The 25142-nt window shown below is 43.4% G+C and overlaps 1 protein-coding gene across 2 annotated transcripts in view; it reads left to right on the plus strand.

The window, feature by feature from the left end:
- Nucleotides 1-25142, plus strand: part of pkn1b (protein kinase N1b) — a 35005-nt gene that overhangs the window by 1179 nt on the left and 8684 nt on the right. Inside the window, exons 3-10 of one of the 2 annotated variants that reach the window (XM_069701161.1) lie at nt 15-158; nt 19247-19547; nt 20774-20919; nt 21045-21165; nt 22198-22343; nt 23527-23740; nt 23847-24041; nt 24703-24812. In XM_069701161.1, coding sequence (XP_069557262.1) covers nt 135-158; nt 19247-19547; nt 20774-20919; nt 21045-21165; nt 22198-22343; nt 23527-23740; nt 23847-24041; nt 24703-24812 — 1257 coding nt within the window. In that variant the 5' untranslated portion in view covers nt 15-134. Of the gene's footprint in view, nt 1-14; nt 159-16001; nt 16308-19246; nt 19548-20773; nt 20920-21044; nt 21166-22197; nt 22344-23526; nt 23741-23846; nt 24042-24702; nt 24813-25142 lie in introns of those variants that run through there. The other variant, XM_069701160.1, reaches the window with a different exon arrangement.

Raw genomic sequence — 25142 nt, forward strand, 5'->3', positions numbered from 1 at the left:
TTATTATTTTACAGGACATCTACAACTGGACTGTTTGTGTTTAACCCTCGGCGAACATCAGCTGCTTTAACAATGATCCGACGGCTGTAAACTGAGACGAACATTAACAGAAGTCATCTAATTGGAGACGCGTGATGGCCAATAACAACGAGCTACAAGTAAGTTTCCCCCGACTTTTACCTACAGCTGTGTGAAAGCTGCTGCTGTGTTCATGTACATGTGGAAGAAAGGATCAAACGTGTGCACGTTTTATCTGACTCTTGTTGTGATCGGCGGGTGTCTGTGATGGAAATACAAGTTGACCTCGTTTGATGTGTAATGAGGGGATAGTGTTTCTTAAAGGGCTATTCCACTAATTTGGTATCGCAAGTTTTTGCATTTGAAAGAGATATTTAAGAAAGAAAGCTGCAGAGGCTGGGATTTTTTTAATTTTTTTTAAAATTTTTATTATATCTGGAGTGGCTTACTTATTTGAATAGCAGTTTTAATGCAAATAGCATGTAACACAAAGCTCTTTACAAAACTACACAACTATGTAAAAAATAAATATATATATTAAAAAATATCTACTAAGAAGTGAAACCAGTTAAAATATATAAATAGGCACTTGAATAAATACCCAAGATAAGTAAAATTCAATTAAAAGCCAGACTAAAAGGGTAGATGTGGAGTTTTCTCTTAAAGATATCAACACTTCCTCATGTCATGTTTTGAGAAAATGCTCCATACGTGTAAAACTGTTGTAATGTCCCTTTAAAGACCTTACACCTTGGGGACTAATAGAAAAACACCAGTAACTTCGTCAACAAATCATCAAAATTATATTTTCAGGACAGAAGCCTGAGCTCACATTATTTATGAGCCTTTACAACATCCCTATATCACATAGAAAAGTTTGCGCATACCTACTTTCACACATGAAACAACCACCACAGCTACTGCTTCCACCACAGTCGTGATACCGTTCATATTTGGTAACTTATAGGACATGATTTCCCCTCGTCATGTTGACACAGAAGTGGGCCCTCAGGTGGAGACAGGGGAAGGTCGTGGAGGGTCTAATTCAGAGGGCTGGCTTACAGTTACCTGGGTGTCAGTTCAGCACGGGACACGGTGGAGGGAAATGTTAAAAGTTAAAGGTGGAGTGCCGGTTCAGCCGGGCTCATGCCAGGAGCCGCTGCAGCTCTCTGGTTAGTAACGCCTGTCACAAGGTTAAACCGCTGCAAAGAGCATGTGTAGTTAATTTTGTAAATATGAAACACTTTGACTCAATAAAATAGTGGTAGTGTTAGTCACAAGAAAGACTTGTGATTGATGTGGGACGGCGTGTAATTACAACCACAAACTACTCGTATTTCCTGTTTCCAACTGTACGCGTTAACCTATGTGTGTGCGGTTTCATTTCTGCGGCCAGCAAGAAACAAGTGTCCCGGACTGCGTTGGAAACAAAAGAAATGGCACCGTGAAGAGTTTTCCTGAGAAATCAGCTTCGCCAGACTACATCCTTTACGCAACACCGATGAATCATTTCTCATGAGTGAAAGGTCAATTCTTCCTTGACATTCAGTTGTTTTCCTGAGTGGGGAAGTTCACTTCAGTGATTCTTGGAAAGCTGCAGTTCCTGTGTGTGCAACAGAAACCATCAAGTTCTGCATTGCACCACCTGTCTCAGAGGAAATAGAAATTCCAGCTGAACATATTTTACTTCCTAGCATTCATTTGTTCATTTATAATCAGCTCTATAATCCAAAACAGTAGAATAATAAATTCTGTCTGGGTGTTTAAATCTGCGATTGACTTTTGCACGAGACACATTCGGTAAAAAGTGCTGCTTGGCTCCACCAGACTGTTACTCAGCTTCAGTTTTAGCTGATTATAGTCTGGACACCCTGGAGTCTGGACCAGTCACTGACCAGTGTCGGTAGTTCAGTGCGATGACGTTGAAGTCAAGCGTTATTTTCTAAAAAGTAGTTGCAGTGGTGGCAGAGTTTCTGCCGGTTTAGGTGCATAGTGATTGGTTAAAGCTGCTCCCTCACTTTCAATATTAACCTGAGGTCTACGTGCAGTAAGATGTGATAACTATAACAGATTCTCTGTGGAGCGTAGCCAGACCCATGTATCCACACAGTCAATGTATCTTGTGTTTTTCCTTTGCGTGTGTTTTGTTCATAGTCTTTATTTTGCATGAACTGGAAAGACAGCGTGCTTTTTCGTATTCTTTTTCTAGTCCAGGCTAGCTTGGCTGTAGGTTGGTGGTCATTTCAGATGACACTTGAAAGTTCTAATTTCCTTACATTTCCACCGTGTGAGTATTTCTCAGAGGCGCTCCACGAGTTCGTGATGCGCTTCCATAAAGAAGCAGCATCGGGAAGTGAGCCCGAGTTCTTATCTTGGAAGATCTCTTTGGCGACACCTGTGGCGATGAGCGGTAATTACAGCTGTGTTTTAGACTTCACTTCCCAGAGATCCGAACAGTGTTGCCTGTGTGACATCAGTCAGTTGGAAGTTCAGTAACTTGAGCCTGTTTGCGTTAGCTCCTCCCACTAACTGTGCGTGGCCTGGTATTTTTCCCGGTAATGTCGCCATGGACACGTTCCGCTCAGCCGACCACAGACTCAGTCACCACTGTGTTACCTGATTTGGTGATAGATAGTGATTTAATTGACCTTTGTTTACAGTGGATCTTCCAGATAATTTTTTTCAAGTATGGAGCTCCCCATAATGCTCTTTTCTTTTTTTTTAAAAAGTGCCCCATGATGTTTGTGATGCTGGTTATTGTTGATACATTTGTAGAGATGTCATCATCAGGGTTATTTCCTTTAAAGATAAATACTCTGCACATCGAACTACAGACATTAGATCATGATTCACACGGAGCACACTAAACTGTAGATTTGTATTAACCTGCTCTGTTAATGTCACGTTTAAAATCTTCATGGCCGCCCGACTGACTGCTCGTTGAGCAGTTTCTGCTGTGATGGATTCAGCCTCCGTCAGTGACACTGACAGGAGCTCCGTCATCATCCCTGCAAGCCGGCACGCAGGCGGGGAGCCGCGGCTGATTGAGATCAAGGGGCCGCGATGGTAATGATGATAGGCTGAACCTGTCACAGTGGACCGAGGCACACCGATGTGATGATTGTGCTCGCTCCCCTTTATTTCTCCTCGATACATCCTCACTGGTGCCGACACTCGTCCTGCAGGAGGTCACGACTGCTGGTCTCGCCGAGGGAAACTACTGAAATGGCCCCCGTCCTCACTCTGTGAAAACTATAAAAACTGCTATAAAACCCGATATCCCTGGATTGAAACCATCCGTATAAAATGCAGCTCAGCTACTGGCTCTTTTATCTTGTCGCCACTCCTGCATTCATCGATTTGCACCCTGGTTATCTGTTAGCCCACCTTCTCCCGGAAGATGCCTTGGGAATGTAAATCATGCCTCCTGCTGAGGATGTGAGCTCTGCACAGAGGCGATAACGTAACCTACACTTTGAGGTAGCTGTGCACTCTGCGGACGCCCTGTCATGAATTCTTTATTCCTGTGGGTTTTGTGTAGTTATTATCTGTGAGAGGTAAGTCCGAGGAGATGCTGCCGCTGCTGCTGCTGCCGCCGCTGCCGTTGCCGCCGCCGCCGCCTCTCTGTGGTGAAGAGCAAAGGCTCCAAATTACTTTTTTATTGATCATCCAAGAGAGTGGAGGGACCTGGCTCTATTTCTTTAATGGCATCTGCAAAGTTTGAGAATCTTCACGTACGGAAGCGGTGCTAGCTGAGGTCTGTCGATGGGCTCGCATGTTATAATGCGCAGTGGTGATGTCTTGCATCTCACTCACAATATTGTGTGTTCAGCTGCCACTGCTGTGGATAATAGGATTAGGAGACTGTGGACTTCACTCTGTCTCTGACCTCCTGGGAGGGTCGTATTAATGCCCTCCATCAGTTGCCCACAAAGACTCAAAAACACACGCACCCAGATAGACCCCCCCCCCCCCCCGACATTCTCAATCCAGGATTACACTGTTTATTCAGAAAAAAAATCTGTCTCACAGACACACCCGTAGACAAGCTTATGACTGCTGCTTTACAGCTTTTATGCATCGATGGGACATCTTAATGCTATGCATCAATTAAACAAATGCATCCAGCACTTGGATCGTTCATTGGGTGCATACTAATTTCTCAAATGCCAGTGTTGATAAAACATTTTTGGAACAATGCCAAATATCCATTGGACTCGTTGTGTTTCCGTCTAATGGCTGCATCGTCTGACCGCTCACCGGCCCCATTTTCATTCAGCTCACCAGTCAACCACCAGCCTTTGAGAGGATTAGTTATCAGATGCCAAGCCCCCCCCCAAAAAATAGGAAAAATAAAGGCAGACTAAAGGGAGACTGGTAAACCATAAACCTTGATAAACTGCTGCTTGTAGTGGTTACTGCTGTTCAGCTATAATTTGCTTCTTTTTTTTTTTTTCTAAGCTGGTTGTGTGAGTATTTTGAGCTTTAAGGGATTGTGGAATTACATGGGTGAAGAATGTGTTGCCGAGAAGGGCAAGTTAGAGAAATGGCGCTACATTTATGGAGCAGCGTATCAATGAGGAAATGATGATTGTGTCTGTATTACACAGAAATAGGAAGATGGGAAGGTCACGGAGGAAGGGAGCCATTTCAGAGCCATGTGTTTCAGAAGGGAACATTGATTGGTTGCTAAAGTAGTTTAGTAATGCCAAAGGGCACTAAAATGGCTTAGGTTGTGGTTTCTGGTCTGGCTTTGTCACTGACAGAAAATTTACTGAGGTAAAAGGAAAAAAGCAAAATGAGGTGGTGTATTGAATCCAATGTGATATTTTGAGTTAGTCCCCAAGGTCATTAACTAATAAACCACAAAAGAAAACAATCTCACCACAAGGTCCATAATGTATATGTTCTGAAGCGTTCTATAATATCACATGCTCTTCATCAGCAGATAGAAGTTTTCCCAGTTGTCCCATGCTATTAGATGGTCAACATTGTTTTCTCTGCTACAGTTTCTAAAGTGAGGGATGAACCTTGAACTTCAGCTATTATTAAATCATGCACTCACTTGTATCCGTGAATTCATTCTTTCAGTCACTACTCAAAGCTCATGATCATAGGTGAGAGTCGTAACATACATCGACTGGTAAATCGAAAACTTTGCCTTCCGGCTCAAATACCTTCCTCACTGAAACGGTGCGGTACGAATAATGCTTCACTGCAGCCGTTGTGCCGATCCACCTACCCTCACGCCTGAGCAAGACCCCAAGATGCTGTAAATCCCTCACTTGGGGCAGGAACTCCATCCCAACCCGAAGGGACCAAGCCACCGTTTTCCAGCAGAAAACGATGGCCTCAGTTGGAGATGCTGACTCTCATCCCGGCTGCTTCACGCTCAGCTGCAACGTCACAGTCTGATGAAGCCAACAGAACCACGTCATCTACAAATAGCTGAGAGGTGATCCCGAGACCCCCAAACTGGACTGAACCACACATTTATGGCATTATAGGCTGAACAACAGAAACGCCTAATAATGCAGTGCAGCTCAAACGGAGAGGTTGACACGTTGTTTGAGTAGAAACTAAAGAAGAAGGCTGTGTGACCTGATTGTGGTTAAACCTGAGGCATTGAGAGGACTTATCCCACAACTGTAGAGGTCATGTGACAGTATGTGTGTAGTGCCACGGGGGTGGTGTCGGATTTAAGGGACACACAGAGCTGAGGCTTCATGGGAACAGCGGCGTGTTCGGCCGTGACGCCGTCCTCAACAGTGGACTGTCTGTTCTGTCAGCCCGGAGGCCATAAAGGTGACATAGACAGAGGAGAAATATGGCTATTATTACCTGCTTGAGAGGCAGCGACAGCGGTAATAGCAGCAACAAGCCTACCCTTCAAAATGTAACCCAAACTGCACCCATTGTTGTCTTTAAAGTCTCTGAGGCAGAATTGTTGGCGCAGTCGGGTAATGGGGCACAAATAGCAGCCAGGTGCCATTGTTAGTTTGGCTTTTTTCAACCGCCATCAACAATGCACGGGATATGAAGAGAGATGTAACTGGAGGAGTATAAATAGTCTTTCATGAATACGATGTCGCGTCTATAAAGAGAAAGTCCAGAGAAATGAGAAAGTTCTGAGGATTTGTGTGGCTGGTAGTGCTGATACTGAGACATTTGACTGGCTGCAGTGTCTCCAGCTGCTGTCTTCCGAAATGTCATGAACAGTGCCAAATTGTTCTTCTGTTTGATTCTGAACCACAAAACTAGATTATATACAACAACTGCTTTCATATGGCTCTAATTTTAGTAATGTAACTAGGTGCTTTTTTTTTTTCTGTCTAAATGCACAACTTCTTCTTTAATGCAGAATGTTTCTGTATTTTCATGCCTCTGTGCTGGCAACAGGTGAAAGGTCACTGTGACCTCACAAATTATTTGTGGCAAAAAAAAAATCAACAAATCATTGGCTAATTATGACAAAATTTCAGACTAATATTTTATAGGACAGAAGAAAAGGCAGAACGGTCAACTTCATTGTGACATCGTAATGTTCTCCAAAAACACTTCTTTGGACATTATTACGCCATAACTGAGGAGCAGAAGGGGAGATTGTGAATATATTTAACATTCGGTCAAATACTGAATTGATGACACTAATCTCAGGTGTCCACTTTGAAACTGTGCTGATTGTATAGATCCTCTGTGCTGTTTTGTTTGAGATGTGTGCACAGCATCCACGTTTAAGAATTTGTAGCTTGTTTGCAGCAACAACCATATATGAAGTATTGTCTACTGTCGTGGCTACAACTTTGTTCTCTGTCAGAATCAGCGTTATTGGTTAAATTCTTTCACTACATGTTGTTATGTTACAGGCTGATTGGAAAGTACAGAAACAAAACTAGCCATTCAAGAGACGACGTCTGGGCAGACATTGGATGTAAACTGCAGCTTGACTGGTTGGCGAAGGCATACAACCACAAGGTGTTCATTTTAGATCCTACTATCAACGAACCCACAGCAAGACCAAGTCAAAGTCTTGTATATGGCTGGACTGTGTATGAAAGGGAGCTTTTAATCTTAAACAAGGTCTTTGAATCTGAAAAGTCAGTCTCGTGACAATTGGGTTCCAAAAATACCAAAACTAAATAGGAATTTCTGATTGAGTCAGATCTACTAAAATATGCCCTTAATCCACAGCTGGTAATACTCTTCAACAAATGCATCACTAACTCCTGTTTGAGAGCCATTTTAGCTCTTTTAAAGGGAAATTTGTACAGTGCACATAGGCATATTGAAGAAAAAAACTCCCCTGGCAGGATATCACGGTTGTATTTATACGAGTAGCTGGACAAATCAAAGAACTAAAAACATCTGGGTAACTAATGAGGTGTTGTTTTCATCAGACATTATACTGTAATTAAGGTAACCCAAATCTCTTAAGCATTTGTGCTGCCTGTGTGTGTTTTTACCGATTCTTTTGAAGGCAGTCCTGTCATAATCAACAGCATCAGTGAAGAGGGATAATCATCTGCATTATAGAATGGTCTTCTTATCCTCAGCCATTCTGCCATCATCATTTTTAATCTTCCTCGTCCATTACCGTCATGCCTGCTCAAACCCTCCATTTCATAGCGGCTCTCTCTCTCTCTCTCTCTTTCTCTCTCTCTCTCTGCTCCCTGTGTGCCCTCCTAATATGATAAGGCGACATGCTAGCATATTGTATGAAGTGTGTGCCATAAGGCAAGTCGTTGCCGTGTTCGGTTCCTCAGTAAGAAATAGATAGACGCGGTGGGATGACATCTTAGTGACTGCAGATTTAAACGCGTGTGCTTGATTTTCTGGTAAAATCTCTTATGGACATCTGTGCATGATTTACACAACATCTGAGTTTGGATTTGCCCCAGGGAGTGAAGGGATATCGTAATGGATCAAACCCTGTAGCCGTTGTAGCTCATTCATGTTTTAGGCTGTTGGATTGCTGTCAGATTTCAGGGCTGTAAAATGCTGAGGTTATGACTTAGACTTAGACTTTATTAATCCCACAGTGGGGAAATTTAGTCGTCACAGCAGCATAGAAACACAAAAAGGTGCACACAATATGAAAAAAATGGACAATTATGTATACATAAAATAGATTAAAAAAGTAAGAAGTAAAAAAATAAGAGCGATGAATAAATACACACACACACACACACACACAAATTATATACACAAATAAAATAAAATTAAAATAAATAAATTCAGCTTGGCATGAATGGAAATGGCACATCCATGAGGGAGCACAGCGCTGGGAAGTTACTTCCTGTTGGGTGCTGTTGTGCCGCTGTCTGTGTCTCCAATGCAGCAGCGTGGCTCTCCATCAGAGCCCACTTCTAAACCTCACTCACTTCAGTAGAAGGAAATGTAAAATATTCTGTTTATGTACCTTGAGATGGCTGGATGTCTGCAGAAACATCAGGCTGAGTGTCGATCTCTGCAGGTCCACACAGTAATCAGCAGACATCAAACAACTTTTAATTGCCGTCTTCTCCAGCCAGGTTTCTGTTTTTAGGCCGCTCAGACGAGGGTTGTGTTCACTTCCTACCCTGCATGAAAGGGGTCTATTTTCCTCCAATGTGACCGTTATTTTTTTTTATGTTACACCTTCACTTGAAAATATGTCCTCTTCTTTATTGCACGGCTCTAAATCTCGCACATATTCTCAATGGAAAGTGGAGCGTGATAGTGGTTAAAGTAGCTTGGACTGTGCAGCCCTGAAGTGCCTCATTAGTTCTCTGAGTATCACCCTTACACAGGTTGATTGTTGTAGGTCAACAACTCTGTTTTCTGCCTTTTTTTATATGCAGGTGGTGCTCATGGGAGCGTTCAGAGAAAAGTGGGTTATGTCTGTTGAATCCAAGTCCAAGGACATTTTTACCTCTGAGCTGGTGGCTGCCTGCGTCACTACTGTTTATTGTTTTTGAACCATGTTTCAGCCCTGAATAAACAAACAATTGTTGTTGTCATTTTGCCAAATTATATTCAGATTTTTTTTTTAAATTTTGTTTTGGACTGTCCTTTCACCGTCCCTTTTTGAGGCTTCTTTTACATGCATCACCAGACAGAGGCAGATTGAGGATGTGGACTGTAGAGCTTTTCCTCACCGGGGGTGTTCGTGCTATTTTATTCCCTAGAAGGCAGAACAGAGTGACTGTTTGTTGCGGGAGAGCTCACAATGGACAAAGCCGAGAACACAAACACGTAAGCATTCACTGAAGTCTCTTGAAGATAGACTCTTTCACAAAGATGCCATTCATCCTGATCTGCTCCTTCCCAGCTGTGGCGTGGACATTGTCGCCACGCACACAAACGCACATGCAGACGCAGGCACGTGGACAGATGTGCACTCATGGAACGCACAAGACAACATTTGTCACCTAACTTTCGGCACAGTTTCTCTTCTGTTCGCTCCGAGCGGGAGAATCGTCTCCCCTCGCGCACGTGACGTCTTCGTCGAGCTCTTGTCGTACAGCACATATAACATACAGAAATGCAGCACTTTGTAAAAGCAGATTTGGCAGCAGAATTTCCCTATGAAGGATTTTGGGGATTAACAGGCAGCACACAAACAGTCCAAGGTACATTCTGTAAGCTGTTAACTCGTTCATCGAGGGCAAGAGTGTAAATTGTTCTGCAAGACGTGATAACCGCTATTAATTTGGCTGGAGTAAGTTTGTTACATTTGTCTTTCCCCGGTCTTAAAGGGGAACTGCAATGATTCACTTTGATAAAGTTTGATAACTTGCAAAAGACAGGAAAACAAAAATATTCAAAACTGATCCAGTCCTTATCTGTGTGCAGCACGGGCTAAGATTCCCAACCTCGGTCCTACACTTCCCATAATGCTGCATTGCTTAATAGCATTTTCCATTACCGCCTCTTTGCACAGTAAATGTCCGTGTTTCACACTCCACACTCTCAGTTTTAACTTGTGCTCTCCAGTAAACATTTGTAATGGAATTTTGGTTTGATTTCTTGATGAGGGCTCTACAGCGTATTTCACTCGCATTTGCGCCTAAAAACACGCGTGAGACAGAAAAAGTAATTTTGGAGGACAGTGCGTGTGTTTGATCTTTTGTCACAAACGTTACATATCGGCCAAATGCATAACAACTGCGATTATTAAGCACGAAGGTAAAGTAAAGAAACGATCCCTCAAGCCTGCAGCTGCATGCTGATAAATTGACGACTTGTCCGCTTACAGAATAGCCTGAAAGTTCTGGTTGTTTAAAACTACTTGGTTTTACTCGCATGCTGACATTGCTGGCATTTTCTCTCGCTGCTTCACAATAAAAGCCTCCCACTGGTTCGCTGAAGGAAAGCTTTTTGCCTGGGCTGCAGCAGCCGGGCCAGACCTATAAACACGGAAGTATGTCACCGAGTGATGAAGTCACCACTGGTCAGCTGAAAGCTGACAGTTCCTGTATCCGTTTCAAATTAAAAGCCTTCGTTTGAATCTTTTAAATGCTTTAAATGCAGCTAATTACTGGTGATATTCTATTCAAACAAGTGTTGCGAAAGAGTGCGACAGTGTCCTGAAGTTAACTCTGCAGTCTGAGCGCAGTCTACTGTGTTGACATAATGAGGAGCAACATTTTCTGCTGTTAGTACTCTCAACATCCAGCTGACATTGCTCAGTAATGCTGTTTTATTCATTGTCAACTAGTTACAGTACATTAGGCCCGTGTGTGTGTGTTTGTGTGTGAGTGTGCATGTGCATGTACAATATGAGTATTAGTGTGTCTTCCTGCTGAAGCTTTTCTTCCGTTGGAATGTATTATTTATGGTTTTCATTTGGTATCCATCACTCTTATTTTATCTGCTGGGCAGGAGTGTGTGTGTGTGTGTGTGTGTGTGTGTGTGTGTGTGTGTGTGTGTGTGTGTACATAAAGAGATTAATAGGAATGCACTGTTCACCCCACCAACCCCCTCTTAACCCAAATCCCTGAATGAGGCTGTGCGCAGACATCAAGATGTGAGGAGAATTTAAAGTTGCATTTCTCCTCCCAAATTTTCTCGGCCTCACTCTCTCTCACACAGGCCATGCTTCTGTCAAGAACACGAACACACACGCACGCACGCACACACACACACACACACACACACACACACACACACACACACACACACACACACACACACACACACACACACACACACACACACACGCCTAATTAATGGGATGAATGACACTATTAAACTGTACTTTCTGTTTACCCGTCCCTCTCTCTGCTCATCTTATCACCAAACAAGCAGTCAAACGTAATGTTTTCCTCTCCTCTGCCTCCGACCGCAGGCTTCTGCTCACCTGAGGTTGTTGTCACAGGCCATGTGTTTTGTTTATCCCTGCAGCGTCAAAAAAACACATGACGCCTGCATCATCTTCAAGATCCCACATTGTAAAATGGCCCACATCCTCTAATATTAAAGCTGACCTTGTGCTACAATGTTTAATCCGCATCTTCCCAATAACATATTTTCATCACCAGCAACTTCCTGGAAATCCCAATCCCACTTACAAAAACCCCCTCTCCATGCAGTATCTGGCTTAGAGTGCATTTATTGATTATTATTCCTAATGTGCTTATAGCAATCAGGTTGAAAGTCTGCTCCCCCAGCCCCATCATTGTTATTGTTGCATGTGAATTGCAGGTGTTGGTGTGTAAGTGAATGAACGAGTGAGTAGTAAAAAGACAGATTTGGGGCTCACAATTGAAGCATTCCCACACTGCCTCTACTCCAGGAAAATGGACTTAATCTCTATTTTTAGACGCAGGCGAGTCCAGATGAGCTGACAGGCCATTAAAACTTAATCAAAAGGATGGCTTTCTATCACCAACCGGCAGCACCAAGCCAACCATCCGTTAACCAGAGATGTGACAGCAGACAGTTTATGGGCAATTCGAGTAAGAAAAATAGGAAAGAGAAAGCAACATGGAAAAATATAAAGGTATTAAGAGAGGGAAGATGGAGGTGTTGGCAGAGAGGAAGCGAGACATGAGGTTAGTAATCGAGACGGTGTAACAGACCGAAAATTGTTTTGTTTCGTTCTCCACTTTCGCTTTAACTGCATTATTGAAAGAAAGAAGGTTGATCTATGGTCTGAAGACCCGCAAACAGACGACCACAATCTTAGCTGGTGTCACACGCATATGTGACAAATACAATAAGGCTGCCATAACCGTTATCTCTTCCTATGTGCTGTAAACATGAGTGAAATAACACTTAACTTCAGTCTTACAGTACAGATTAATCATGTACCTTATATTCTTCTTAAGGCTGCATCATGTAATAGCTTTCATCATCAATTTTATCTGCATTTCCTTGTATAAAAGCATACAAGAGACTATATCCATCCATCCATCATCTTCCGCTTATCCGGGGTCGGGTCGCGGTGACAGCAGGCCAAGCAAGCTGACCCAGACTTCCCTCTCCCCCGCAACATTTTCCAGCTCATCCTGTGGGATCTTGAGGCGTTCCAAGGCCAGCCGCGAGATATAATCCCTCCAGTGTGTTCTGGGTCTTCCCCGGGGTCTCCTGCCAGTTGAGCTGGTCCACTGTTCTACGACCGGGACGGAATCCGCACTGCTCCTCTTGAATCTGAGGTTCGACAAACGGTCGGCGCCTCCTTTCCAGCACCCTGGCATAAGCTTTTCCCGGGAGGCTGTGTAGTGTGATACCCTGATAGTTGGAGCACACAGCCCTTCTGGCCTGCCGGCACTTCTCAGCTGCTTCAGGAGACCCCTGAGCCAACCAGGCCCGAAAGGCCTCCTTTTTCAGCTTGACAGCTTCCCTCAACCCCGGCGTCCACCACCGGGTTTCTCGGGTTGCCCCCAACGACAGGCACCGATGACCTTCCGACCACAACTCCTAGCGGCCGCGTCCACAATTGAGGCTCTGAACATGGTCCACTCGGATTCCATGTCCCCAACCTCCATCGGGATGTGTGAGAAGTTCTTCCGGAGACGAGAGTTGAAGACCTCCCGGACAGTTTCCTCCGCCAGACGTTCCCAATTTACCCTCACTACACGTTTGGGGTTGCCAGGTCTTTCCAGCCGACTCCCCCGCCATCTGATCCAGCTCACCACCAGGTGGTGATCAGTTGACAGCTCTGCTCCTCTCTTCACCCGGGTGTCCAAGACGTGCGGCCGCAGATCAGATGACACGACTACAAAGTTGATCAAAGTTGTATAGAAGCATAGAGGAGACAATATTAACTTGAAAATGAAAATCTAATTTCACAATTGCATTTATAATTTTCCAGGTATGTATGTTATTTCACTAAAAGTTAAAGTGACGCAATAATCCATATTGCATTTTAATTTTCACATACTCGTGGTGACTTTCTGTGACCACTTTCAAACTGAAATGTTAAAGCTGTTCGACATTACTTTTTCCAGGCGGTACACCGCTGCACAGTGGACTGTATTCAAATGTTAATTCACATTTGAAAATTTTAATATATATATGACCTTTATTTAAATCAATTGAGAACCAATTCTCATTTACAATGATGACCTGTCAACACAGTCCACAAATTAATACAGTATAAACAATGTCAACAGCAGCAGGGGGCGGAGTCAGATTTCTGTCTGACTTGAGGCAGCGCGGCTTCAAGGCATGATGGGAAATGCTACTCATCTAATCTAACAGTTGATTGGTTTAGATGTTGGTTTAGCAATGTAACGCTCTGTGGAAACTTTTGATTTTATTTGAGTAAATGTGTTGGTTGATGGTGATGTTGGAGGCTCAAAACATTCAGATCAATAAACTCCCCACATTACATCACACCTTTGTTGAATATTAACATTGGACTACTTATTGAAGTACTCTGTAACACAGAAATGTATGTTAAGTGGGATGTGAAGGATTCTTCAAATAACATTTATGCAGATGTTGAGCATCGGCAATCAAAGTATCAGACGTATCAGCAGTGAAAACTTTTGTCTTTTATTTCGTTCCTTTGGAATTTTAGTATTTATTCATGTTTTCAGTTTATTTATAAAGTTTGTGAAAGACAGGTCTGCTCAGCTGATTTATATACAATAGGATGCTGATTTACACGAGAATTCATGTCAAATAAAATGAAAGGACATTTTAAGTTAATTACACACTTTATATGTGCCAGTTCAACCCCGGTCAGGTGAGACTGTGACTTTAAGAGCTGTTTGTGTAAAGTGATGTGTTCTAAGTTCCTGATACTGTGGTCAGCTCAGTTTTGGCAACTGCATCTATTTCCCAGCCACAATGAGTGAGACAGTCTGTAACTAACTGCAGGCATCGTAGCAGTTTGGGTTCAGTTTTGAAGGTGTATGTTTTGACTTTCATCACTGTGGAGTTCATAATGACAGCTCAGCCTTATAAGTAAAGGTGAGAGACGGCATGGATGCATGGGGGCTGCTATCTCTGCGGTCACCGGTCTACTTTACACTGCAAGAGCTGAGAGTCCCAACGGCAGGGTAAGAAAATACTTTGTTGCCTTATGTGTTTTATCAAAATGATTTTCAAGCGAGAGCGAGTTCCTGTGTTTTGCATCTATTGGCTTAACTTCATGTTCTTGAACTTCCTATTCCTCTAAAGCAGAAAGGGAAGAACTGGATGTGCTTCTCTGACGATCACGCTTGTGTCGTCCGTTGCCTTCTCTCCCTGTGAGCGTGTATCATTTTGTGTCGAGAGTATGTGGCACCGCAGATAGAGATATTGAAGCCAGAGAGGGCCATCTGCCACACAGTGAGGGCTCGGAGGGCCAGTGACCCCTCACTGCAGCGTGTCCGAGTGTCTGAGTCGGATAAATCCACGACCCGCTCGTCTCTCGCTGACAAGGAGAGCACAGGAGTCGGACAGCGAGGAGGCCGTCGATGGCCCTCAGAAACAGCCCGAGGGTCTGTGATCGGTCAGTGCTGGCAATGTGGGATCTCTGCTTGTTCGTGTCTTGGAAGTGACGACTCAGCTTGTTGTCCTGCTTTTACTCCGAATTTAGATTTTGTACAAAAGGCGAACTGATGGATATTTCACATTTGTTGGTGCATTTTATGTTGAAACGCGGTAAATGCCTTTGTTTCAAACATTTTTATTATTCACAACTTAGTATTCAAGTGAGGAAAGTTTGGGTTGCTCATAATACAACTTGTTATGAGCAACACTTAGTTACGACCCAGCGATCTGATTGGTCAACTGTACATTTGGAACGTGCTCAAATCAACATAAAGCACATCCTGATCGTTTTAGTGTTTCTATGTGCTTTATTTATTCAGTTTGAGAAACGATCTCTAGAAAGCAATAAAACAGACTCGATCTCATCTATGTTGCTAGGGTCGTTGCTAAGGGTCGGACTACTTCCTGGAGTGTTAACATTGATCCATTACATTCACTTCTACTGAGGCGACTGATTGTTTTCCAATTGTCAATCATACCCCATGTACTGCCATGGAAACGGAGCTCCCAGTAACAAAAAGTTTTATACTTTGTGAGCGAATTTCCCCACAATATGAATACATATTTCATTTAGATGGTAGCTTGTTGTATAATCGTAATATTGCACGAGAGTAAACTACAGTAGAGTGTCTGTGTGGTGTTTTATGATATGAATGATTTCCCCTTTGACCTCTTCCCTCACTTCTTTTTTTTTTTTCGTTAATTCAGCATTTTTTCTGACCTTATTTTCATTATAAACAGTACTGCACATACAGCCTGTCTCTCAGCTTCGGAGACCCAGTAGCAGGAAGCAGAGTGACTGTGAGCTCTCACTTACAAAACCACCCGAGTGTGTGTGTGTGTGTGTGTGTGTGTGTGTGTGTGTGTGTGTGTGTGTGTGTGTGTGTGTGTGTGTGTGTGTGTGTGTGTGTGTGTGTGTGTGTGTGTGTGTGTAAAGTGCATGACGCCTCAGTCTCTATCTGGCAAAGAGCAGAACAGGAAGCAGCGAGGTGGGGCTCAGTCTCTGCTGTTTTCTCTTCCTCTCCTCCGCCTCGTTCACTCACTCCAGATTTAGACTGGCTTTTGATTCCTGGCGGGAAGGACATCCTGGATTTTGAGGAGGCAGGAATAGCACTCTGCGTTGCCAGATTGGCGCTGCTGTCAGTGCTGACTGCGCGTGTGTGTGTGTGTGTGTGTGATAGCGTGGCAGGGGGACAAAGGGGAGGGACGGGGGCCTGGGATCGAAGCCAAAGATGGCCAGTGAGGACACAGTGGAGGACCTACCAGGGGATCCACCGGCTGATTGCCCGGTACCCACCGAGCAGAGTGACACAGAGTCTTTGGTAGGCAACTGTGGCCAGAGCAGGCCTCGACACTGCCGCCTTCGCACCGCTCTCTTTCCATCCATTACTGTGGCCCTTCTCTTTTCTACCAGCTTCCTCGTTCACTTCCTGTAAAAACATGTCCTCTCTGACAGCAAATCACTTGTGCATTTTCATTCCTGTCCGCTGTTGTGATTTCCGAGCTGCGTTACACCTCAATCCAGAGGTTCTTTGTTGTAAATCACCAGGGATTTGGTTGTATTGTGCTGAATCGAGGTGCGTCACAGCACAAAGTCTCCCTCCCTGTCGTTCATGGTGTGTCACTGCCTCTGTTTTCTCTTCTGGCCTGTATGGCTGCTGCTCGCGTTGAGACTTTTTAGGTCTGCCACATCAAGAGTGATGGACACTTGTGATCTATAACTGCAAAAATATACTTGTTCATGTCTGAGTGCTTCACACGGATGTCATTTCTCCGTTTACGTGTTCCACACGCGTGTTTCTATCCTACCAGACCAAACTTAAAACTAAACAACCAGTCAAGTTTAAGTTTTTGTCCACATCTGTCCAGAATTACATATATAGTGAAGACCTTGAAGGAATTTAATAAAAGGTATTGATTTGAAATATAGAGATATAGAACTAGAATTGATTTGACTTTGTTCTGCTGTATACTTACAAGAAAAACAAAAACCAGAGTCAAAGTCCTTCTGTGTGATCACATGCTCGGCCATTACAGCTGATCCTGATTGAAGCTGTAGCGATGACAGCAGACAATATGGATCCTATATGGACCGTATATGGATCCAATATGGATGTTGCTGCAAAGAAGTGACAAATTCTAAAACATGGGACGCTTCACAGACATCTTCAACCCAACACATAGAAGATCTCCACAATCAGCACAGTTTCAAGACCAATGTCACCAATTCAGTATCTGAAATATGGTCACAATCTCCCCTTCTGTTCCTCTTTTAATAATGGCCAGTAGAGTATTTTTGCTTAACATTTTAATGCCGCAATGAAGTTGAACTTTGACCCTTTTGGGTATGAAATGTCATCACTCGATCATTTTACGCTAGACATTTGTGTAAAGTTTTCTTATAACAAGCATATTAATACATTTTCAGTCCAAATGATTTTTGAGTTTTTGCCAAGTTTAAAGAAATTCCCTCGAGTCGTTCATGAGAGTAGGCCCGATGGACAACCTTAAATGACTCCGACTATCACCGGTGGAGATGTATACCAACATAGTTGTGCAGTGTTGTTCGCCTTCATGACTTTGTCCCCCCAGTTTGTAAAACATGTTCAGTCACATTGCCTCAGAGTTGTGCTCTGACGTAACATTGAATTAAGGCAGCAGTTAAAATACTGCAAGCCCTTTTGGCCTGTGCCATGTGGCTTGGTTGGCTGCTCGGGCTGTGCCTGACTGTTGTAGTGCATTGTGTTGCAGATGGATTATGGCTTTAATGAGAACAGAGCTGTAGCCCCAGCCTGCATGTAGCTGGATGGACACAGAGACCTAAGAAGTTGTAATCAGATATGCTAAGCTGGATGGGCGGCTGCACGGTGCAGTGAAAGGCCCCGAGCACCCGTCATTATACTCTAGCACAGGGGAGGGGTGTGTGTGTGTGTGTGTGTGTGTGTGTGTGTGTGTGTGTGTGTGTGTGTGTGTGTGTGTGTGTGTGTGTGTGTGTGTGTGTGTGTGTGTGTGTGTGTGTGTGTGATCTGATGAGATTTAATGTCAGCAGTAAATACATGATTTTTTTTTTAGTTTTTCTGTGAAGGATATGTGCAGTTGTATAAATTGTAAGCATATTGTATACAAATGCTCTACAACAACAGTATATTCACATTATTTGTGTGCTGTGTTCAATTCTCAGGGCCTCATGTCTAGAGTGACTTCAGGAAACGTTCATGGCCAAGAGCAATTTCTGAGGCAAACATTTTGTTGTTGTTCAATTCGGTAATAAATTCATGTTTAATGCAGAAAAAAACAAAACATGTTTTTAAACTGAAATATGAGCCCTGATGTTTTCTATCGGGAAATATAAACAAAAATACAGCAACTTAAATTTTTTAAATTAAGTTTTTCATGGGGCTATTTCCCATGGCTGCTATTGACTGACATTTGAAGGCCCCGGTTGCTAGGAGACAGGCTGTCACCTTCCATGGTGCACCACTGACTGGAGCACCTCAACCCCCTGAAGCCTTCAAACACTTTTCCAACGAACTCACATGCTTTAATATGTTGTTTTAAATCATTACAAAAATGACTGGATCACAAGTTAGTGAGGAAGTAAACATACTTGTACTTTTTTTTAAGGGACACGTAAAATATATATATATACGTGTATTTGGATAAAATACAGTAAAAATCACAAAATAGTTTACACTGATCCGTTTGTTCTTCAGGTCCTAGTTTGTGTATTTTTTCTCATCTGTGGTTCATTTTATACACACACACTGTTTGTTTGCTGACTTGTGACCCACCCAGAAGAAGACAAGACCCTGATTGATTTTAGTTTGTATTAATGGCGTTCTAATCTGCTGTAATGTGGTTAGTGTTGATCAGGAGGAGAGCTGATGTGAGCACTCAGATCTGTACATGCTTAAGTGGTGCCTCTGCTTTGATGCTGCCTCACAGTCTCAGCTCGGCAGGTTTCGCATGTTGGCGACCCACCCAGAGTTCCTGTCCCGCCCCCCTCCTTCATCCCACAGCGTTTCACTTCGTCAGAACTGTGCAGGGCGACTGTTGTCAGCTTTGTCTGTCGTAGCCTGAGTCCAGCTGCTGTCACCCTTCGAATCGGTTTCTCTTTCAACTCAAATCGAATAATCCCCTTCGAACACAGTGGGCTAAATATAGCACTTCAATTTTTCATATTTGTGCTACTTCCAGCACACGTAACCCATACTTTGACTTCTTCACGTAGTCTGCCTCCTCCTCTGCGCTGCTTCCTCAGACTGATCCAGATGGGCTGTCGGTGCTGCAGCAGCTCGGTCTGGACCAAAACTCGGACTTCTCGGACTCCAGCGTGCAGCAGCGCCTGGACGAGCACCGCGAGAGGATCCGCCGGGAGATCCGCAAGGAGCTGAAGATCAAGGAGGGAGCCGACAATCTGCGCAGGGCCACCACAGACAAGAGGAATGCCCAGCAGGTGGACTCGCAGCTCCGCAGCTCCAAGCGCAAGCTGGAGTCCCTGCAGGCTCAGCTGCAGGAGCTGGATGCGCACATTGTGGTCAAGGGCCCCGATGACAACAAAGGTACAGTATCCGCAAGGAGAGGTGGTTTAGACGGTTATGTGCCACTGTGGGATGCGTCAGCTGTCCTCTTTAAAACATTAACAACATACTTATAACAACATCATAATTACATACATGTTTTCAGCGCTGGGTTTTAATGAAATAATGTATTAATGATTTGCTATTAAAGATCATATCAGTGGCTTGGCATATTTTATGTCGCTACTACAGACTACAGACACTTTTTACATCAGTCTTGGCTGCTTTCCAGAAGTTGTTTTTTTGGATTGATTTCTTGCCTTCTTGGAAGACATTGGTTTTAAATCAATGAAAAACCAGCTGGCTGAAAACCTGCTTGGATAAGTAATCCATTCAGGTGAAAATGTGTTCATCCTCCTGCATAACACTGAGACTTTAACTTAAAAGGACTAAAAGTCGAGCAATTCTGGCAGCTTCTCGAAGCTGCGCTCAGGCACTGCTGTGCTTTGAGCTAAATGTTAACTTAGCTCGCTAACAGGCGGATGTCAAGCAGGTATAATGTTTACCATTATGTGCCCCATCTCAGTTAAATGAGCTAGCGTAATAACATTTGCAAAGTAAAACCAAGTAGAGCTGAGGTTGATGGGAATTTCATAACTAAAGCATTAAAATCATCCCCAAAGAGACCTGAGCTACCCCAGACGCAGCCGAATTTTTAGATTCATATGATAAATAACCATTAAGATTTCTAATGCTCCGGAGAGAGATGAAAAAAAAATACAAAAAGTCGAATTAAGTCTATTTGTGCAGTTGCGTCCTGTTAATAATTCCTGTGACAGATGTGTTCATGAAATTAACATGAATAATTCTGTTCCGGCTATAAGCATAGGTGTCGCACATCAACTGATTACTTTTACAAGGTGTTTGTTTTTCATATTGGATTTTTGTGCTTCTTAACACACCAATATGGAATTTTAAAACTCTTCCTATTTGCTTCTGATTTATTGTACCACCTGAGGAATTAACAAAAAAGAGATCGAATATCCAATATGTTAGAATACTTATTTCAGACCAATGATCTTAAGACCATACTGCCATAAACCAAAATCAGTGGCTTTCCTTAAAGGCATGGAAATCAATATAATATGCGTCGTATGCTTTGTCAGTGGATAACAGAAACACTTTACGGTCTAAAATATACAAAAAGGAAAACCTGCTGTCTTTAACTTCATGTTCTGCTTCTTTCCTCTATCCGCTCCTCTTGCCAGACGCCACCAAATCCCCAGGGTCGGTCAATCAGACGTCGGCCAATCAGCGCCGCATCGCAGCTTTGGAGCGGCAGCTAAACATCGAGCTGAAGGTCAAACAGGGAGCAGAGAACATGATTCCAATATATGCCAATGGAGGTACCAAGGTACTTCAACAGCCTCAAGTCTTATTCACAACGTTCACTTCACTGTCACCTGCAGATTTACGTGTTTAGTTTCTGCTTCTTCACACTAGCCCTGATCTCTTCCTGTTTTGAATGACCCTTCACAGGACAAGAAGCTTCTCCAGTCGGCTCAGCAGATGCTGCAGGACAGCAAGACGAAGATCGACATCATCCGCATGCAAGTCCGAAAGGCCATGCAGGCCACGGAGCAGTCGGAGGAGAACCAAAGTACCTATCATGCTCTGGTTTTTATCCTCACCCTCATCTCTGATTCCCGCTTTCATCCCACCTGTCACTCTTTCAGCTTATGAACACTGCATATTTCATGATCTAATGGATCAATTCCGGCCGTGGAACTTCACAGTGTAAAGTCTTCCAGTCAAACACACACGCACGCACGCACACACACACACACACACACACACACACACACACACACACACACACACACACACACACACACACACACACACACACACACGCACACACACGCACACACAGGCACATCGTCCATTACAGCCCTCTTGCTCTCTCAGGTTAGACCCTTATTGATGTTTTTGCTTCCCCTTGATGTTGCCCAACAACTAAAAGCCATGGCTCATTTAACAAGAGCTTAGAGAGGAGGCAGGACAGATGCGGGGAGCCAGGAAGGGAGTGAGACTGAAAGGACTGAGTCAGAGATGACAACAGAGTCAAGTGAAGGGAAGGAAGGAGTCAGAGATGAAAGGGAGAATAAGCGGGGAGGATAAAACATAGCTCAGAGCAGCAGTGACTTTACAAAAGACAGAAAACTGACGTGCGGCTAACAGGAACGTGTTGCCCGTCTGTTGTCGTATTTTTCTCCACGTTATATCGTCACCTCTTTAAAGCCGCTAAAATCTTGTTTACAATGGCTCACTAGTAGAGATAAATTAAGAATTATTATGCAACTTTGCCGTTCCCCTCAGCTAGGTGGAGCATTTTATCTTGTTGGAAAGCAGACTTTTGACTTTATCGACCACCATTTTACTGTTTTCGTTCAATCTCACCACTGTTTCCAGCAACAACAAAAAAACTATGCCCGATCTGTCCAGCACCAAACTTCAGACAAAGCAAGAAACTGGTCGGGAAACATAGTGGAGCATTTATTGGTTGAGATGGGGTCAGATATTTCTTCTGGGTGTTGGTGGAGATGTCATGTTTTGCCATTTATCATCACTGCATGTGGCCGTATGCTCTGTTGTTCATATGTTGCCGACTGAACCTGACACCGTGTCCCAGGTAAGCCGGACCTGTGTGGGATGGAGCTGCGTGTGGAGGAGCTGTGGCACCACTACCGTGTGGAGCACGCCATGGCCGAGGGGGCCAAGAACATACTGCGACTGCTGGGTGCCGGAAAGGTCCAGGATAAGAAGGCCATTGCTGAGGTCAGAGAACAGACAGGAGATGATTCAGTGTTACCCAAAATTCAGTTAAATGAGTTTGACACCAAGTGTAGAGCTCTCTGTGAGATGGATGTGTCTTGTGTATTTCCATAATTTCTCTTCTATTTCACACATTTTATATTTACATTTATGTAATGATTCCACAGTTTCATGTGTGTATTTTATATTTAGTTTTACATTTTAGTGTGGCGTTAAATACATCTATTTACATATCATTTATATATATATATATTCCCTGCTTATACCCTCATGTAGAGCGTATTGATGTTTAGGGAATGGTTTGAAATTTTAGGAAATACACTTAATCAGTACCACGCTCATATCTTCATGCTAAATAAGAAGCATTCAGTTAAATTGGAAATGCAATAAAGCATGTTAATGAGTTGTAGAGGTGCTTCTAGGTGGATGTTGTTGCCTTCAGACCAACCCAGTTTAGCTGTTTCCTGCTGTATATGATGTTAATGCTAAACTACGCTAACCGGCTGTACCTTCATGGACTGACATGAGAGCAGTGTCAAACTCCTCATCTTGCTCTTGGCAAGGTGAATAAGTGCATTTAGCGAAATGATGAACTGTTCAGAATGGTCAAATAAAATTGAATTATTGTAGTGTTTGGTCTAAATAAAGTGATCAGAGCAAAAATATAAAAACAAATCTTCCTTTGCTCCTTTGAGTGATTAATATAGAGTAGAAGCTATCAATTCTTTGGTAAATCTGTAACGGTCGATGTCTTGCTGCATCATCCACTTTCTCTTGAGACAGATGTCTTCATATTTTTCCTTTTTAATTCTCTGATATTGTTGAAAATTCATTGTTGCATCAATAATGGCCAATGATCGTGGCCCCGATGCAGCAGACCAGACCCAAACCATGACACTACCATCACCATGTTTCACAGATGGGAAAGGTTTGCTATTGCTGGGCTGCAGTGTTTTCCTTTCTCGGAACATAACATTTCTCATTTAAATCAAAAAGCTTTTATTGTCTCATCTTCTTTTCCTCTCCTATCAGTATTGTTACTGCAACAACTTAATTTCCCCACCAAGGTTAATACCTACATTTTATATGAAAGAGTAAGGAGACAGGAGAAATAGTTTAAGTATCTGTGCACGGCCCTCTTTCTGTCTCCTCTCTGACAGTCTTGTGACCTCTCTGTGCCCTGCAGGCTCAGTGTGGTCTCGGCGAGTCGTCCCAGCGTCTGGACCTGCTCAGGTGTTCTCTGGAGCAGAGGTTGCAGGAGCTGCCTGAGGATCATCCCAAGGCCTGCCTCATCAAGGAGGAGCTGGTGCTGGCCTCCTCCTCGGCTTTCAGCTCCCGCCACAGCACCCCGTATGTTCATAACCAGTACAGCACCCTGAGCAAACCGTCGCCACTTACAGGTAGACACAGAAGACATCCACAGACATTTCTCTTTTGATTGTAGTTAAATCACAGTTTATTATCTATAAACGTGATATTTATTAAAAAAAAAAACAATATTTCCAGGTACTCTTCAGGTTCGTCTTCTGGGCTGTGTGGGACTGTTGGATGTCGTCCCAGGGCGGAGCAGAGGGACCCCAGTGGTCCTTCCTTCTTACTCTCCAGCAGACGGACGCTCCTCCTTCAAACTTAGCGGCCTCTATAGCCGCAGCAGCAGCAGCATGAGCCTCAAGATCCCCGGCAAGAACGAGGAGCTCTCCTGTAAGTGCTTCTTTTCAAATTTTACCTTTTAAATCTACTTCATGTGTCGTTAACAGTTTGTATTAATGTGGACCAATCAGCTACATGCACACATGCAAATTATCCCACTTAGTAAAGTTCCCTGCTGTGGGATTAATACAAATCAAATCTTAGCATGAAGTGTAAAGATGCACATTCCTAATATTCCCGCTCTGTCCCTCACTATCCTTTGATAGTTCAAAAATACTTAAATAGTTCAAATCTATTAAGGATTGTAGTTCTGTATTAACCTGGTCAATGTTTCAACTTCAAAAAGTAGTGCCCCTGCGTACATATTTTTAAATCCTGGTGTGGACGTAAACCTGAAGCCACGGGGGCATGTGTCACTGATGGGGGCAAACATTGAGGTTCCACAGGAGAAAGTCTACGTTTTGAGACTTTTAAACTTGGTTTCAGGCTTCAAATTAGGTTAAGGTCTGGGTAAGAGGAGGGGTTAAAGTTAGGCATGCAGTTGTGATGCTTAAGGTTTGGTAAGGGGCTACAAATGCATTACTACAATGAAAACCTGTGTGTGTGTGTGTGTGTGTGTGTGTGTGTGTGTGTGTGTGTGTGTGTGTGTGTGTGTGTGTGTGTGTGTGTGTGTGTGTGTGTGTGTGTGTGTGTGTGTGTGTGTGTTTCACAGTGGAAGTGAGTGCAGTGCTGAAGCTGGAGAACACAGTGGTGGGTCAGACAGTTTGGAAACCAGTTGGAGAGCAGGCCTGGGACCAGACCTTCACTGTAGATCTGGAGAGAGTAAGACACCCTTAATGTGTTCCTTTGTCACAGAGAGTCAATTTTTCATGTGTTATTTCACATCTATCACATGTGCTATTATGTATTTTGTCAGTTTGTTTTATTTAAAACACATTTTCCTGGATTCTTGAAACAGAACAAACCAATTTTTTTTTTTACCCACGTTTAAGCCCTTCCTATCAAAATGTGTTTTCTCCTGAGAACAATACGTTGATCACTAATAGTTTGCTGTAAAAAGGCAGACCAGCAATGAGCGCTGGCTTATTATTCAAAGGGAGAATAGAAAAATGCAGAAAAGCTGCAAATAATCTGATGGTTATGCACCAAAGT

Source organism: Brachyistius frenatus, unplaced genomic scaffold, assembly GCF_029030835.1.
Source record: "Brachyistius frenatus isolate BFR_SWC_R1_liver_20210118 unplaced genomic scaffold, ASM2903083v1 Contig_36, whole genome shotgun sequence".
In the NCBI taxonomy this organism is placed as follows: Eukaryota; Metazoa; Chordata; class Actinopteri; family Embiotocidae; genus Brachyistius; species Brachyistius frenatus.